The sequence below is a fragment of the Oncorhynchus tshawytscha genome, linkage group LG16 (assembly GCF_018296145.1).
Source record: "Oncorhynchus tshawytscha isolate Ot180627B linkage group LG16, Otsh_v2.0, whole genome shotgun sequence".
Lineage (NCBI taxonomy): Eukaryota > Metazoa > Chordata > Actinopteri > Salmoniformes > Salmonidae > Oncorhynchus > Oncorhynchus tshawytscha.
Window position 1 is genome coordinate 16626933 of NC_056444.1, and position 16831 is coordinate 16643763.

At 47.9% G+C, this 16831-nt stretch overlaps 2 protein-coding genes across 7 annotated transcripts in view; both read left to right on the forward strand.

Annotated features, from left to right (window-relative positions):
* The first annotated feature begins 226 nt into the window (after positions 1-226).
* Positions 227-6507, forward strand: rnf6 (ring finger protein (C3H2C3 type) 6). The gene is made up of 4 exons (XM_024374416.2): positions 227-358; positions 1456-1611; positions 2195-2347; positions 2584-6507. The coding sequence occupies exons 2-4, from the start codon at positions 1464-1466 to the stop codon at positions 4461-4463; spliced, it is 2181 nt and encodes a 726-aa protein (XP_024230184.2). The 5' UTR covers positions 227-358; positions 1456-1463; the 3' UTR covers positions 4464-6507.
* Positions 6508-7004: 497 nt separating this feature from the next.
* atp8a2 (ATPase phospholipid transporting 8A2) overlaps positions 7005-16831 on the forward strand; it is a 64571-nt gene continuing 54744 nt past the window's right edge. For 4 of the 6 annotated variants that reach the window (XR_006079030.1, XM_042298848.1, XM_042298851.1 and 1 more), the window contains exons 1-2: positions 7005-7320; positions 14478-14591. Coding sequence is in view for 5 of the 6 variants with exons in the window: in XM_042298848.1 (XP_042154782.1) it covers positions 7020-7320; positions 14478-14591 (415 nt within the window). In the remaining variant the exon portion in view is untranslated. The remainder of the gene's footprint in view (positions 7321-14477; positions 14592-16831) is intronic. The other 2 variants (XM_042298849.1, XM_042298850.1) reach the window with 1 other exon arrangement.

A 16831-nucleotide genomic window follows, 5' to 3' on the forward strand; every position in this document is an offset into this window, starting at 1 on the left:
TATTGGGGGGGGATGTCATTGCTATCTATTCAAATATTTACCTTCAGACTGCTGGTAGAAAATTATCAACTGCGTGATTATGTAAAATACATTTGTGAAAAAGAACCTGTTTCAAATTGAAAACAGTCCTCTTCACAATTAAACACATGAATAGATTGATTTTAACACAACAATTATCTGTTATAATCGGCACCTTTTAATAATGTAGTCGTGCGGTTTCGTAAGGTAGGAACTAATCTGACACTGCTGGTCTTTGATCGAACAGTGAGAAGTGTAGCACAGTTGGTCCCATCTTGGCTACATTGTAATCAGAGCGGAGAGGGAAGCAAACGCGTCGATATTACAGCTGCTGTGTCAGGTACAAAAATACCTTTACATTTTGTTGTCAACTCCATATTTTCGAGCTAAAAAACTATGTTTAGGTTGAATATTGTATGCACTCAGTTCGTGTGTTACTCGTTAAAATAATTGTCTTATTTGTTGGCGAAACCTTACACCAGATAGCTAGCTGTCGACAACTAACAAATGCGTTGCGCATTCAAAATGACAGCTCGCCGCTTTGAAAGGCAATGTGAAACCGGCGTATAGGTGTGAAGATTTTTATTAGTTGGAGACGCTTATATATTTAAGTTGCAATGGTTAGGCGACGATTTTTTTTGTCCTCTACATAGTGAACTTACATGGAGCCCGACTATTCTTTGTCATGTCCCTCCTCCGACGTGGCTGTGTGATCGTTCCTGCGTCGGTGATTGGTAGCTAGTAGGATGACACTAGCGTCAGTTTTTTTTGTTGGTCCTTTCTCCTGTGTTCTCCAACATGGCATGTTTTGTAGAGGCTGGAATATTTCTCTAAATGGCATGATTGTTGCCAACTGAATATTCATTGCGGTCTATCGGTGTGCCATCGATGCTGTTGTGTGGAGGTTTCTGAATCTAGGAAGGTTAGTCTGCTAGATGTCGGAACTCAGGTTTGATTTTTGTAGCCGATTTACTAAGTAGTTGATCAGCGACTAGCTCCGTCACATAAAATGAAGTTGATAAAAACGACTGATTTCAGCACCCAAAGAATAGTCCGCAATTACTTAGCAATGTCTCAGACGACCTCTTACTGGCCATGTCTCATCCCACAGCAGAATGGATAGTGTTGTTTTGACATGGTTTATGGCTAAAGGTGGGGACACGTTTAATAAAGTGAAGGCGTCTGATGTGGTAATGTCACATAATTGCATTGATCGTTATAAAAAACTGTTGACCTGAGGTTTTTCCCCAGGGAATTGGATGGTCTGTAAAGTCTCGTTCTCATCCATGTTTGTCAGTTGTATAGAATCAAAATATCTGTGATCTCAACTTAATGATTGAATGATGGATGTATTACTAAAGCAGTACGTTCCAGGTAAGTTCCAGCCAGGTGTTCCACATTTCTGACACCCCACCTACTGCCCTCTGTGTGCCACAGCGGATTCCATGGTGATGGACCCTCCTAGCGGGCGAGACGAGCGGCGGCGTCAGGCAGAGCGTCTTCGACGGGAGGAGGCGTACTATCACTTCATCAACGAGCTGAGTGAGGAAGAGTACCGCCTTATGAGAGACAGCAACCTGCTGGGCACACCTGGTGAGAGGAACCTAGTACACGTAACTTCACTAGAACCCCTAACACAGGGTTGCATAGCTCCAGTCCCCCAGGGCAGAGGTGTCTGCTGGTTTTCCTCATTCTTTTTAAATAACTGGCTAATTTGTACCAGGACAACCACAGGATAGGCAACTCCAGTCCTACAGTGTCCTGATTGGTCTCACACTTTTGCCCCTCCAGCACAACTGACTCTAATAATCAACAAATCATGATCTTCAATTTAAAATTAAATTAGTTTAATCAGCTGTGTTTTCTAGAGATGGAGGAAAGGTGTGACCACTCCGGCCCCTGAGGACCGTAGTTGCCCATCCCTGCCTTATCCAATTAGTGTCGCTAATTAATGCCATGGAGAAACAATAACCATAGGACTGCAGCCCTGTCCCAACCCAATAGACTGAAACCTGCTAATGCACCCTAATATAGGCCTACACACATTGTGTAATAAAACTATCACATTTTATAATGTAATGGCTTCATGTTGGCTACTAAGGGCTGAAAATGAATCTGGACAATCAAGCATATAAGTCCTCCATCTTGACCTAAAAGGGGACATGTTGTTCCCCAGGTGAGGTGACAGCGGAGGAGCTACGGCAGCGCCTGGACGGGGCAAAGGAGCGTGTGTCATCTCAGCCCCGCCCTGAACCACTCCCACAGAACACTGAGGCCGGAGAGGAGGAGGGGAGCAGCATTGAGGGGGAGGAGAGCGAGGGAGGGGCAGGTAGGAGTAAAGAGCTATAGCGGTGGTCGTGGTTCTATGGGCTTATAGGGCTTACTGTGGGAAATTAATGCTAAAGGGTCTGTATAACCTAAACTGACAGATTGTTATGGGTCTCAAAAGGTTCATGGCCTAATTGCTGCTGTATACTCACTCAGTTCATTTGATATATTATTGATCAAAGTATTACTAGATAATTACAACTGACTCAGTTCAGTAACGAGCTGCTGTCTGTATAGCTACTGCTGAGCCGGGAGCAGAGACGTCTAACGGCGACTCACTGCTGGAGTGGCTGAACACCTTCCGACGCACAGGGAACGCCACGCGCAGTGGCCAGAGCGGCAACCAGACGTGGCGCGCGGTCAGCCGCACCAACCCCAACAGTGGAGAGTTCCGCTTCAGCCTGGAGATCAACATCAACCATGAGCAGCCAGAGCCAGGGGAGCACAGTGATGCCCCCGACCCCTCAGAGCTGTCCCCTGTCCCCCCTCCATCCACAGCCTCCTCAGCCTCCATACGCACTGCCCCCTACACCCCTGCCCGGCCCTCCACCTATCCCTTACCTCGAGCCACCCAGGGCAGGAGGGCTCAGATCCGCCGTACACGCAGTAGTACCACCATCCCTCTGACTCCCGCACCCCTCACCACACCCCTGCCCCCCCCTACTGCGCTAAGCGGTACAGCAGCCCTCAACCTCCCACCACCCCCAGTCCCCATCACCCCCCCTATCCTTCAGGATCAAATAAGCCCTCCACAGCTCCAACCCCCAAGCAGAGCTTCCTCCCCAGGGGAGGGGCAGGATGAGGGGGTACCTACCCTGGACTTCCCCCGTGTACCGCCCCAGTCTGGCCCCCAGGTGGCGTCTGTGGGGCGTGAGCCTCGTAGCAGCAGGACTCGATCTCGCGGCCGGACCCGCAGGGCTGCAGCAGGAGGTGGGACTACCTCCCGGTCATCTAGGAGACGCAGCCGCTCCCCTCTTCAGAGAAACCCCGCCCCTAACTCGGCTACCTTGCCTCCTAGTGGTGGGAATGGAAATGGTGTCTCTAATAATGGCCACATTGCTGAGCCCGGAAACAGAACTGCTTCTGTCTCCATGGAGACCGGTGAGGCCGTGTCAGAGCCGGCTGTACTAGCAGAGCCTGGCCCAGAGGCAGGTGAGCAGGAGGGAGAGGCACACTCGGCCGGGTCGGGGGGTGCAGGGGGGGTGCGGCGCCACCCCACCATCATGCTGGATCTGCAGGTGCGGCGCATCCGACCGGGAGAGAACCGGGACCGGGACAGCATCGCCAGCCGAACCCGTTCCCGGGCCCGCGCCGCCGAGAACACTGTCACCTTCGAGAGCGACAGCGGGGGCTTCCGGCGCACAATCTCCCGCTCGGAGCGGGCCGGGATCCGGACCTACGTCAGCACCATCCGGATCCCTCTGAGGAGGATCAGCGAGACTGGATTGGGGGAGCCCAGTTCCACCGCCCTGCGCTCCATCCTCAGACAGATCATGACCGGCTTCGGGGAGCTCAGCTCCCTCATGGAGACGGAGGCTGACGCTGAGACCACTGAGGGTACTCCCGGTCACCAGGACCCTGCAGGACCCAATGCTAACACCAACACCACACAGACCTACCATAGCCACAGTAATGAGAGTGGAACTGTGGCGGGAGGCCAGGCAGGAGAGACAGAGACTGAGAGAGAGGGGGGGGGTGATGAGGAGGAAGGAGTGCATGGGAGGTTAGGTGGGAGTGACAACGGTGGAATCCCAACCCCCGACGACGGTCGGCCGATGAGCAGGGACACAAACAACCTGGTAGAGAACGGCACGCTGCCCATCCTGCGGCTGGCCCACTTCTTCCTGCTCAACGACGAGGAGGACGAGGAGCACCCGCGCGGCCTGACCAAAGAGCAGATTGACATACTAGCCACGCGCACCTATGGCCAGGCCAGCCTGGAGGGGGAAGCGGGGCGCGCCTGCAGTGTCTGTATCAACGACTATGCCCAAGGGAACAAGCTGCGCCGCCTGCCCTGCGCCCACGAGTTCCACATCCACTGCATCGACCGCTGGCTCTCTGAGAACAACACCTGCCCCATCTGCAGGCAGCCCATCCTCCCTGCTCACCAGGACTGACCCTGCCCTGACCCCTTGAATCCCCTGACCCCAGAACACCACCGGCTCCACCTCGCCCCCTGCTGGCCGAACTGAGCATGCCCGAGCAGAGAGGACGGTACATGTACATAGAGCTTTAATGTTTTCATTTACCATTGAAATATTCATTGTGTTCACTCTGAAATGGTAGAACCCAAAGGGGTGGGGGGTGGCTAATGCAGAGAATTAAAGTGTTATTTTTTTAGACTTATTTTCAGCACCTTTTGTTTTTTTGAAATGTTTTTTCTTGTCTTGTTTCTCTTCGGCCTCTGTCACAATGCTTCTGAGGTCCACATTTACAGATAGCACTTAGCTTAAAGAGCTACTATAGCTAGCCGCTGCTGATCAGTCTCAAACTCTTTCACCTGATACGCTGTGATGTCACACAGTCAGTCGCTTCTGTAGACTTGATTTGGTTGACGATGTGTAAATATGTCACCACTGCCGCCTGTGTTTTGGGGTTGGGAAGAGTCATCCTCGTTGCATTTTAAGCAGAAAACATTAAGTTCGAGCTAATATTGGAATCCTTCAATTTAAAGCTCCAACAACCCTTTTTAAAGTGTCCTCTATCATGTGTATGTGTTTGGACAAAGGCTATTGTGGTTCTATTTGACCTTTTTAATTACATTTTACTTGGCCAGTGGTCCCTAGAATGTTGTTGATGTCTGCCTACCTGTTCCAGCTCTTTAAACCTAGCCATCGAACCCCATAGATCCACGGTGGATTTCCAATAGTTCTTCAAATTAGTTTCAGCCTTTGACACTATTAGTAACACAAGTCAGAAAGAAACATCTAAAGCAAATAAGTGTGTGAGGTAATTTAGCAGCAAGCACTTGTAGTTGGACTCGTCTGATAGGGAGACAGGCAAATAATGCAATAACATGAAGGAGGAACGGAAGGACCATTTTGCGTTGTTAAATGTTTAAACTTTATAGTGCTGTTCTCTTGTTTACTCCTGGGCATTGATGAATAATTCTTCTGTTGGGAGATGGAGAGTATCTGTTCTGTAGTACGCTCTCCCCCCTATCCCCAGACTCCTAAACTCCTCAATCATCATCCCCCACTCCTCTAACGCACACGTGTCAAACTCATTCCACGGAGGGCAGAGTGTCTGTGGGTTTTCGCTCCACCATTGTACTTGATGCATGAATTACGGTCATTAATTGGTAAGGAACTCACCTCACCCTTGTTGTCTAGGTCTGTCTAATTGAAAGGAAAACCAAAAACCTGCAGACACTCGGCCCTCTGTGGAATGAGTTTAACACCCCTGCTCTAATGTCTGTGTTTAAAGCCCCTGCTTTGGGAGAACCTGCCTGTCATGGCCTGATTTCTATCACCTAAGTAATAGTTTCATGTTCACAAACCTGAAAGGAATGACTAGGTGAAAGCAGAATGGTGGAGCCTCCACTCAATCCATTTTCTACATCTATCCAATCCTTTCAGATCAGTGTCTTCCTCCATTAGCCTGGCTTAGATCTCAATTGGCTTTCCCTGCAGGCCGTATCACCCTGTTACCACCAGAGGCAGTGTTCACAACTACAGTATGACATGGTGAGGACTGGAGACCAGTGGTATTGGTGTCCATGTAGGGCAGGGGGGGTTTAATGTCATTTTCATACTAACTTTGTTCCAAGCAGACTCATTAGACAGGGATGTGATACAGGAAACAATGCTCTTTCTGTACTGAAGTGTGTGTGTGTGTGTGTGTGTGTGTGTGTGTGTGTGTTAGCGCTGAAGGAAGTGATTAAACAGAATGTCTAATATGGTTCTGGAGAAGCATCAGTCAGTCGCCTGAATGTCCATCTAAGAAAGAGAGCGTCTGTGGCCACCGAAATTCAGAAATGAATATTTATTCTGTTCCTATTTAATGAGAAACAAACTTTGAAATATTGAATGTGGTATGTGATGAGATTTTAAAAAACAGTTAAGATTAATATGTATTCTGTTACTATGTAATATAAATAAACACAAGGGGTTTCTTCTGCTCCTTAACAAGGGAATTAAATACAGCTTTGTTATGCCTGGAGTTAATTTGTGAGCCCTTTATTTGCTTCCCACTGGGGACTTTGTTCCTCCCACGGGACCACTGTCTTTTCCCACATCTCCAATGACATTGTCTCCCAGTGGTGTGAACAACTGTACCTCCTATCATATCATGACAAGTCTGGGTTTTTAAACTTTAATTTGATTTAAATGGCTCTTTCACTCAGTAGGCTAGAAGTTACTCAGGCCTATGCAATTAGATTAACCTTACACTAAGTAGGACAGTGAGGTTATGATCAAAGATGCACATGTGAAATGGTCATAGTACCGAAGTGCTAATAGCCATATTCCCTAGTAGTTATCTATTTAGCCTACCTCTGAAGTGTTGGCCTTTCTGCGTCTATGGCCCAACTAGGCTTACTGACTGAGTTAGGCTATTCTTATGCTTGACGTGATATTAGACTTAACTTAGGGCACACACTCGGCTACATGAATGTCCAATTGAAGCAAAGTGAATCAGGATGAAGGAACGAGATTCACGCGAGGATCCTACTTATGCAACGGATCAGGCTTTTTGTGATCTTGGCCGAGGACGCGCGCACGCACAAACACGTTTCACCCCTATGCGCGCTCTCGTCACTGCTGAGCCGACCCATCGCCGTCCCTCGTCCAACGATCGAACATGATTCATCTCCCAGCGAACGCAGCCTTGTCCCGGGCCCGCATTCCCCCGCTTTGTACGTGAGCCACCGGCATGCCAGCGCCCCGGTCGCCCTCTTCCAGGCCAATACAGACCCCCGGCTCAAGATCAGGATGTACTTCAACCGGCGATCGAAGAAGATCCACAGCGAGGGAGGTAAGCATGACAAGAGGGGCGGAGGCATGTAGCCTATAGTACAGTAGCTTATAGTACAGGCTAGTACAGCTCCATTGGTAGCTATAGGGATCGAACTTGCAGTGACATAAACATTGCAGTGAGGACTTGGTTCTAATGGCACAATCGGTCCAATTCTATAGGCCTATGCGTGTTATATTAGTGGGGCTTTAGGATTGGGATTGGGATAGCCTTGTTGAGCCCAGGACTGCGGCACGGGTGGCGGTGCAGCTGCTTATTACGCCTGTCATATACAGTCAGTACAAACAACAGGGCTATTCTTGTGTTGGCACAGACAGACTCGGGATGGGGGCGCTGCGCTTCAACTGAACCAATTTCCAATGCTTTGTATGATGTATTAATGATGCTGCAGATATGACAGTAAAGCCGGGTAAATGGAGGTTATTGCAGGTGAGCGGGACCGAGTTGTCATGGCCTCACTATAAACAGTGCTCGCACCCATTCTTTGCGCGTAGTCTATGTAGGCTAGACATAAATGCCTATGTATTTTTCCAAGGAATGTCTTTCTTTTCTCTGGGAGAGTTGTAAATGGTACAGGGTGCATACTGTCAGAATATGACTTTTTTTTCTGAGCACGTAAATTAGTTCGGCGGCACTGTGGGAGAGCTTAACACCTTCAATGACTTAAAGGGCACGTGACTATTTAATTGATCTTATTCTAAGCCCCTTGCCGGAAGGCGATCATCTGTTAAAGTCACGTGGAGCCCAGACAGGCGGACACCAGATATGTGCTTTCTAGGCCTATATAGCTGTGCAGCATAATGTTGTTGTTTTTTTGTGGTGGTGGTGGGGTTGCTATTCTATGCACCTTTGTCCCCGGAAAAAAAAAGTAATGCGTCACAGATGCGCCTTTTGCATTTACAGGGACAGCCGAACACATCGTTGCACTGCACCCTCCACACAGCGCATAGTTATATTTCCACGGACTCTTATGCACACACAGCGTCCTAGCATGATTATTTGCATTTTGGCTGCGTCAGGGAGTGAGTGCTGTGGGCCAAAATAGGTTTTTGGTCGAGCTGCAAGGATTAAAGGGGAGGAGGTCAGTGTTTTGGGAGATAGCTGGCATCGCCACAGGGGCAGGTTTGACAGCGATGCCGCTGGAGATGAGAGAACAGTTTGTTTGCTCTTGCGTCTATAGGGGCTTTAGAGGGATTGTCCTGGAAACTTGTGTGGCTGAATGTCCATGAGTGCTGGCACAAGTACATTGTGGGGCTGCTGTGTGTTTGTGTGTGACTGTGCTTTGCCTCCAGCAGGTTCCAGAAATAGAAAGCAGCGAGGGCATATTGTCAGGATAGAGAGAGAGAGAGAGAAGCGCCAACTGGGTCAGGTCAAATTGTCTCCAGGCTAGGGATCCCCATCAGAGTGAGAGAGAGAACAGTATCAATCTGTCTCCAGGCTAGGGATCCCCATCAGAGTGAAAGAGAGAACAGCATCAATCTGTCTCCAGGCTAGGGATCCCCATCAGAGTGAAAGAGAGAACAGCATCAATCTGTCTCCAGGCTAGGGATCCCCATCAGAGTGAGGGAGAGAACAGTATCAATCTGTCTCCAGGCTAGGGATCCCCATCAGAGTGAAAGAGAGAACAGCATCAATCTGTCTCCAGGCTAGGGATCCCCATCAGAGTGAGGGAGAGAACAGCATCAATCTGTCTCCAGGCTAGGGATCCCCATCAGAGTGAGAGAGAGAACAGCATCAATCTGTCTCCAGGCTAGGGATCCCCATCAGAGTGAGAGAGAGAACAGTATCAATCTGTCTCCAGGCTAGGGATCCCCATCAGAGTGAAAGAGAGAACAGCATCAATCTGTCTCCAGGCTAGGGATCCCCATCAGAGTGAGAGAGAGAACAGCATCAGTCTGTCTCCAGGCTAGGTATCTCCATCAGAGTGAGAGAGAGAGAACAGCATCAATCTGTCTCCAGGCTAGGGATCCCCATCAAAGTGAAAGAGAGAACAGCATCAATCTGTCTCCAGGCTAGGGATCCCCATCAGAGTGAGAGAGAGAACAGCATCAATCTGTCTCCAGGCTAGGGATCCCCATCAGAGTGAGAGAGAGAACAGCATCAATCTGTCTCCAGGCTAAAGAACCCCATCAGAGTGAAAGGGAGAACAGCATCAATCGAGCACACAGCCATGCAATCTCCATAGACGAATATTGGCAGTAGAATGGCATTACTGAAGAGCTCAGTGACTTTCAGTGTGGCGGCGTCATAGGATGCCACCTTTCCAACAAGTGAGTTCGGCATCAATATGGTTTCCATACCTGGACATCACTACTTCAACCCCAAATCATTAGTTAGTTCAGAAAATGGCTCTTACTCTGGGTTAATTAGTACCGTCAGGAGTCAAGACAGGAAGACACATCAAAGAACAACCCTTTGTAGACCTACTCTCTCAACAGACTCCACCACACACACACCTTAGTCCCGTATTAGACTCTCCTTCGCCCTCTTGAAGGTGTGTCCGTGTCCCACGTGGCCAGTCACTGTGTTCTTTTGCACCTTCTCAGCTCTTCTTGGTTAACTTCAATCTTTCCCACAATCCTTTTGACCTGGACTTTAGCCATAATCATCCAGGCTGTTACAGCCTGGTGGCCTCACTGGCCTGATCTGTCAAACACACTGATGACTGACAGATGTGTTTTATTAAACACATGTGCACCACAGGAGGTTGGGGAGGACTGGCTCGTGGTCGTGGCAGGAGAAGAGTGATTGGAATGGTATCAAATACACTATATATATACAAAAGTATGTTGACACCCCTTCAAGTTAGTGTATTCAGTTATTTGAGCCACTCCCGTTGCTGACAAGTGTATACAACCGAGCACACAGCCATGCAATCTCCATAGACGAATATTGGCAGTAGAATGGCCTTACTGAAGAGCTCAGTGACTTTCAGCGTGGCGGCGTCATAGGATGCCACCTTTCCAACAAGTGAGTTCGGCAAATTTCTGCCCTGCTAGAGCGGTCCCAGTCAACTGTAAGTGCTCTTATTATGAAATAGAAACGTCTAGGAGCAACAACAGCTCAACCATGAAGTGGTAGGCCACATAAGCTCACAGAACGGGACCGCCGAGTAATGAAGCGCATAAAAATCGCTTGTCCTCAGTTGCAACGCTCACTACCGAGTTCCAAACTGCCTCTGGAAGCAACGTCAGCACAAGAACTGTTCATTTGGGAGCTTCATGAAATGGGTTTTCCATGGCCGAGCAGCCACACACAAGCCTAAGATCACCATGTGCAATGCCGAGCTTTGGCTGGAGTGGTGTAAAGCTCACCGCCATTGGACTCTGGAGCAGTGGAAACGTATTCTCTGGAGTGATGAATCACACTTAACCATCTTGCAATCTGACAGACGAATCTGGGTTTGGCACATGCCAGGAGACTGTGACCTGTCCCAATGTGTAGTGCCAACTGTAAAATTTGGTGAAGGAGGAATAATGGTCTGGGCTTGTTTTTCATGGTTCGGGCTAGGCCCCTTCATTCCAGTGAAGGGAAATATTAACGCTACAGCATACAATGACATTCTAGACAATTCTGTGCTTCCAACTTTGTGGCAACAGTTTAGGGAAGGCCCTTTCCTGTTTCAGCATGACAATGCCCCATGCACAAGCGAGGGCATACAGAAATAGTTTGTTAAGGTCGGTGTGGAATAACTTGACTGGCCTGCACAGAGCCCAGACCTCAACTCCATTGAAGACCTTTGGGATGAATTGGAACGCTGACTGAGAGCCAGGCTTAATCAGCGAACATCAGTGCCCGACCTCACTAATGCGCTTTTGGCTGAATGGAAGCTTCTCCTCTTCTCAGGAGAGTGGAGGCTGTTATAGCAGCAAAGGGGAGACCAAGGCAATGTTAATGCCCATGATTTTGGAATGAGATGTTGGACAAGCATGTGTCCACATACTTTTGATCATGTAGTGCACATCAAACACACGGCTTCAATGTGTTTAATGCCATTCCATTTACTCCGTTCCAGCCATTATTATGAGCCATCCTCCCCACAGCAACCTCCACTGATGTACACACACACACACACACACACACACACAGGATGTGAGGGAAAGGGAAGAAGAAAGAGAATGTCAAGTGTGTGCATGAAGTCCCAAAGTACAAAAGTCCCAAAGGACACATAGATAAGGTGTGTTCTGACAGGAGAGAGTGACCTATCCTACATGTGACACATAGATAAGGTGTGTTCTGACAGGAGAGAGTGGCCTATCCTACATGTGACACATAGATAAGGTGTGTTCTGACAGGAGAGAGTGACCTATCCTACATGTGACACATAGATAAGGTGTGTTCTGACAGGAGAGAGTTACCTATCCTACATGTGACACATAGATAAGGTGTGTTCTGACAGGAGAGAGTGGCCTATCCTACATGTGACACATAGATAAGGTGTGTTCTGACAGGAGAGAGTGACCTATCCTACATGTGACACATAGATAAGGTGTGTTCTGACAGGAGAGAGTGACCTATCCTACATGTGACACATAGATAAGGTGTGTTCTGACAGGAGAGAGTGACCTATCCTACATGTGACACATAGATAAGGTGTGTTCTGACAGGAGAGAGTTACCTATCCTACATGTGACACATAGATAAGGTGTGTTCTGACAGGAGAGAGTGACCTATCCTACATGTGACACATAGATAAGGTGTGTTCTGACAGGAGAGAGTGACCTATCCTACATGTGACACATAGATAAGGTGTGTTCTGACAGGAGAGAGTGACCTATCCTACATGTGACACATAGATAAGGTGTGTTCTGACAGGAGAGAGTGACCTATCCTACATGTGACACATAGATAAGGTGTGTTCTGACAGGAGAGAGTGACCTATCCTACATGTGACACATAGATAAGGTGTGTTCTGACAGGAGAGAGTGACCTATCCTACATGTGACACATAGATAAGGTGTGTTCTGACAGGAGAGAGTGACCTATCCTACATGTGACACATAGATAAGGTGTGTTCTGACAGGAGAGAGTTACCTATCCTACATGTGACACATAGATAAGGTGTGTTCTGACAGGAGAGAGTGGCCTATCCTACATGTGACACATAGATAAGGTGTGTTCTGACAGGAGAGAGTGGCCTATCCTACATGTGACACATAGATAAGGTGTGTTCTGACAGGAGAGAGTGGCCTATCCTACATGTGACACATAGATAAGGTGTGTTCTGACAGGAGAGAGTGACCTATCCTACATGTGACACAAAGACAAGGTGTGTTCTGACAGGAGAGAGTTACCTATCCTACATGTGACACATAGATAAGGTGTGTTCTGACAGGAGAGAGTGACCCATCCTATATGTGACACATAGATAATTAGTCTTCTGACAGGAGAGAGTTACCTATCCTACATGTGACACATAGATAAGGTGTGTTCTGACAGGAGAGAGTGGCCTATCCTACATGTGACACATAGATAAGGTGTGTTCTGACAGGAGAGAGTGGCCTATCCTACATGTGACACATAGATAAGGTGTGTTCTGACAGGAGAGAGTGACCTATCCTACATGTGACACAAAGATAAGGTGTGTTCTGACAGGAGAGAGTTACCTATCCTACATGTGACACATAGATAAGGTGTGTTCTGACAGGAGAGAGTGACCCATCCTATATGTGACACATAGATAATTAGTCTTCTGACAGGAGAGAGTTACCTATCCTACATGTGACACAAAGATAAGGTGTGTTCTGACAGGAGAGAGTTACCTATCCTACATGTGACACATAGATAAGGTGTGTTCTGACAGGAGAGAGTTACCTATCCTACATGTGACACATAGATAAGGTGTGTTCTGACAGGAGAGAGTTACCTATCCTACATGTGACACATAGATAAGGTGTGTTCTGACAGGAGAGAGTTACCTATCCTACATGTGACACATAGATAAGGTGTGTTCTGACAGGAGAGAGTGACCCATCCTATATGTGACACAGATAATTAGTCTTCTGACAGGAGAGAGTGACCTGTCCTACACGTGCAGAGAGTCCACACTATTAGCTGCTCATGCATTCAAAGCCAAATCTTTACTCTCGATGGACATATGCTAATCCAAGTGTGAAATCCAGGCATGTATTCTGACGAAGTGTGTATTCTGCAGGTGAAGTCATGTCAGGTATTGTGAAGGAGTATAGCTGGATCACCCTCTCTGATCTCAGTACTACAGTGTTTAGAGATTCTCTATTCGGTTAACTGGATGCTTCAATTGCAAACCAAACAGTGACATGTAAGGGAGATGTTGACAGTTCTTCACTGAGCATTGGGCGACATTACTATTCTGTGTGTACAGTCCCCAAATAAGTGTGGTTTGTTTACCAGGTATAAGGATATAATGAGATAAATCAGGTTTATTGTCTGTGTGTCTGAGGCGGGTCTGTTGGAGACAAATAATTCCTGGTTGTCATGGCTGCTAGGTTGTAAAGGATAATCTAGAGGTGAAAGAAAAGCACACCTATTTAGGCGAGGTGCTGGCTAGCGGAGTGGAACACTTAAAAACATAAAGGAGAACCGCACACTCTAGGAGCTCAGACGAAGACCGCTTGTCTGTCGAAGCGTTGGACATAAATATTTTTCCCTCTGAGCTCCTAGAGTGTGCGGCTCTCCTTTATGTTTCTAGGTTGTTAAGGAGACCATTTGGGAATAAATGGTCTCTATGGACAGACGTGTGGCTGGTACGGTGAGTATTGTGAGCTGCAGAAAAACTTCAGAAGGCAATGAGACCAGTTGACCACAAAGGAGCAGTGTTGTACAACTGTCATAGGACTCAAGACAATGTCAACCATTTTCCAACAGCATTGACATACTTTCACAAGCAGAGACACACACATACAGTTGACATACGCATGCACACACACACAAACTCAATTTCAATTGCCTCTTCCAGACTCACACCTGAACTCACCACTCACCTACACACAGACACACATCATTGACTTACTCACGTGTGTGTGTGTTGTTGTGTGCGCCCGGCCCCGGACCACAGTGGCGTTACTGACTGACCCTCTGTCTTGTGTGTTGTTCTCTCCCGTCCCGCGGCTGGTGGCCTGCTCCCTGATCTCTGTCTCTCCCGTCCCGCGGCTGGTGGCCCGATCTCTCTCCCCCAGAGCAGTTAGTGTTGACTCTCATTAGGCAGGAGAAGTCTCCTGACCACCTGGACCCAGAGCTGGGCGTCGGAGTGGCCGCCATGCGCTCCCGACTCGCTAACAGGTTTGAAAAAAGTGAGTTGGAGTCTTGTCTTACACAGGCTGGCCTGGCTGGCGCTCCCCACATCTTGGAGTTCACTAGTGCATGCACTGGAATAGTAGCCTATAATGACTAGAGCAGCGGTCGGGGACAATTCTATGTAATGAGTGAATTTCAATTGAGAATTGACCCCAACCCTGGCCTAGAGCACAGTGGTAATCACTAACCCTGATACCAGAGAAACACTACTCTCTAGGACCAGGGCTGGTGACTGCTGGACTTGGCTGGTCTGCCTTTCTGCACAGTCACTGCATGTGCTTGTAGTAAATACACTTGATTAGCATTCACACCAGTGGAGGCTGCTGAGGGGAGAACAGCTCATAAATAATGTCCAGAGGGGAGCGAATGGAATGGCATCAAATACCTGGAAACCATGTGTTTGATACCATTCCACTGACTCCGCTCCAGTCATTACCACAAACCCATACTGTATTGATCACCATGTATTCACTTCACATGATCTAGTACACATTAACAAACACACGCATTTACTATACATACAGACACACAGAACCACATGGTATGCTTGCATACATGTAAATAAAGCACACGTACCCATGTCCCATGCATATGCACATGGCATCCTTTAAGCATGCACATAGATGCATGCAAGTGTTTGGGTGTTGACTGTTGAGTTAGATTGGGGAAGAGTGAGTGAGAGGGTGAGAGCAAGGGAGTAGTTAACTGCATGTTGGGGGACGTTGCATGTGTAAATACAAAATGCGTCACTGCTGTAATTGTGTGTGAGTGAACAGTACAGTGTAGTATATGGGATTAAGTATACATGTATATTGCGCGTGTACAGTCTCTGGTCTCACCTGTTGGATTATCAGTGTATGGATTAGCAGGTAGGGGAAGTTGCAGAGCAGACAGAGAGAGGATTACTACCCCAGCCTGTACTGCAGGAAAGAGGCGCTCCACCTTCTCACCATTCACTCCGTCGCTGTAGTAATTGGACACACTGGCTGTCCTAGCAACCAGCAGACCTGCAGGTCAACCTTAACCAGGAAGTAGACGACTTGACTAGAGGTCACCTTGGGGACAGGAACAGCCATGGCACCTCATAGGGGTCAGGCGGTCAGACGACGCGCCTCCGTCGGTAACGCTATCCTGACCTCACAATGGGAGGGGGTAGGGGAGGATGTGGGGTGAATTGGGGAACCTCCGATTCACCAAGAATCCTTCAGAGGGTGGGATCTTCAACTGAGCTGTCGAGTTTGTAGTTTGCATGGACTGTGTTTTAAGTCATATGACTGACTTTGTATGCCTTTGACTGTACAGTTCACTCTGTACGGATTGTTTTTCCTCTTTTGGTTTGTGAATTTGACTGAGCGTCTCTATCAGACTGTCACATTAAATCGGTGGTCATTACAATAGCGATGGTTAATACGGTTTGAAGCACAAAGCTGCCGGCCGGGCTAAATGCTGGTGTATAATAAGCGCTGAGGGAGCTGCAGTGATAGTGTGACATCTGAGTGGTGGCGTGGCTGCGCCACAGAGGCACGGTGTCTGCTGAAATAAGGCACCAGTCATACAGGAAAGAGAGAGGATGAATTATGCAGCCTCTCTCTATCCATTATTCAGAATAGCGCCTTGCTTTATAGCCATGAAAGGCTGGCACGGGACCAGGTAACACGGGCCAGGTAGTGACCTTAAGGGTTGAGGGGTCAACCCAGAGCCAAACTAAGGGACTGAGCTAGTACAGTAAAGATGGGCCAAGCTGTGTCGGATTGAGCTGTTGATGCGTTTTGAGAGGGGGGTGATTAAACAGGACTCTACCAGGTATATGTATTTTTGATTGCATGTGTGGTTATATCAAGATGAGAGTAGTTTTATCTGCTTTTTTACAAGGTCATTCATATTTTGCTGAACACGCACAAACGTGCACTACATTGCACCCGACACTCAAAATATTTGCACACAGGCTACCCACCGTTCTGTATTAACCAATGAAGAATCAGTCTGGTATGGCACTCGAGGGAGAAGCTTTAGGGCCTCCCGTTTTAACGTTTATAGAAGGGTGTGATTTTTGAGAACATCTCCATATGCTGAAGTATGCTGTTAAATAAAGTCTTGCCGTCCTAAACAAGTTCTGTTTGAGTATTCTTGGAGTCCGTCAACTCTTCAGTAATGAGTTATGGTGGTGACGGTGCTTCTGGTTCTGATCCATCAGGGAGGAGGAACACAGAGCATTGATCTGCTCATGGACATATCA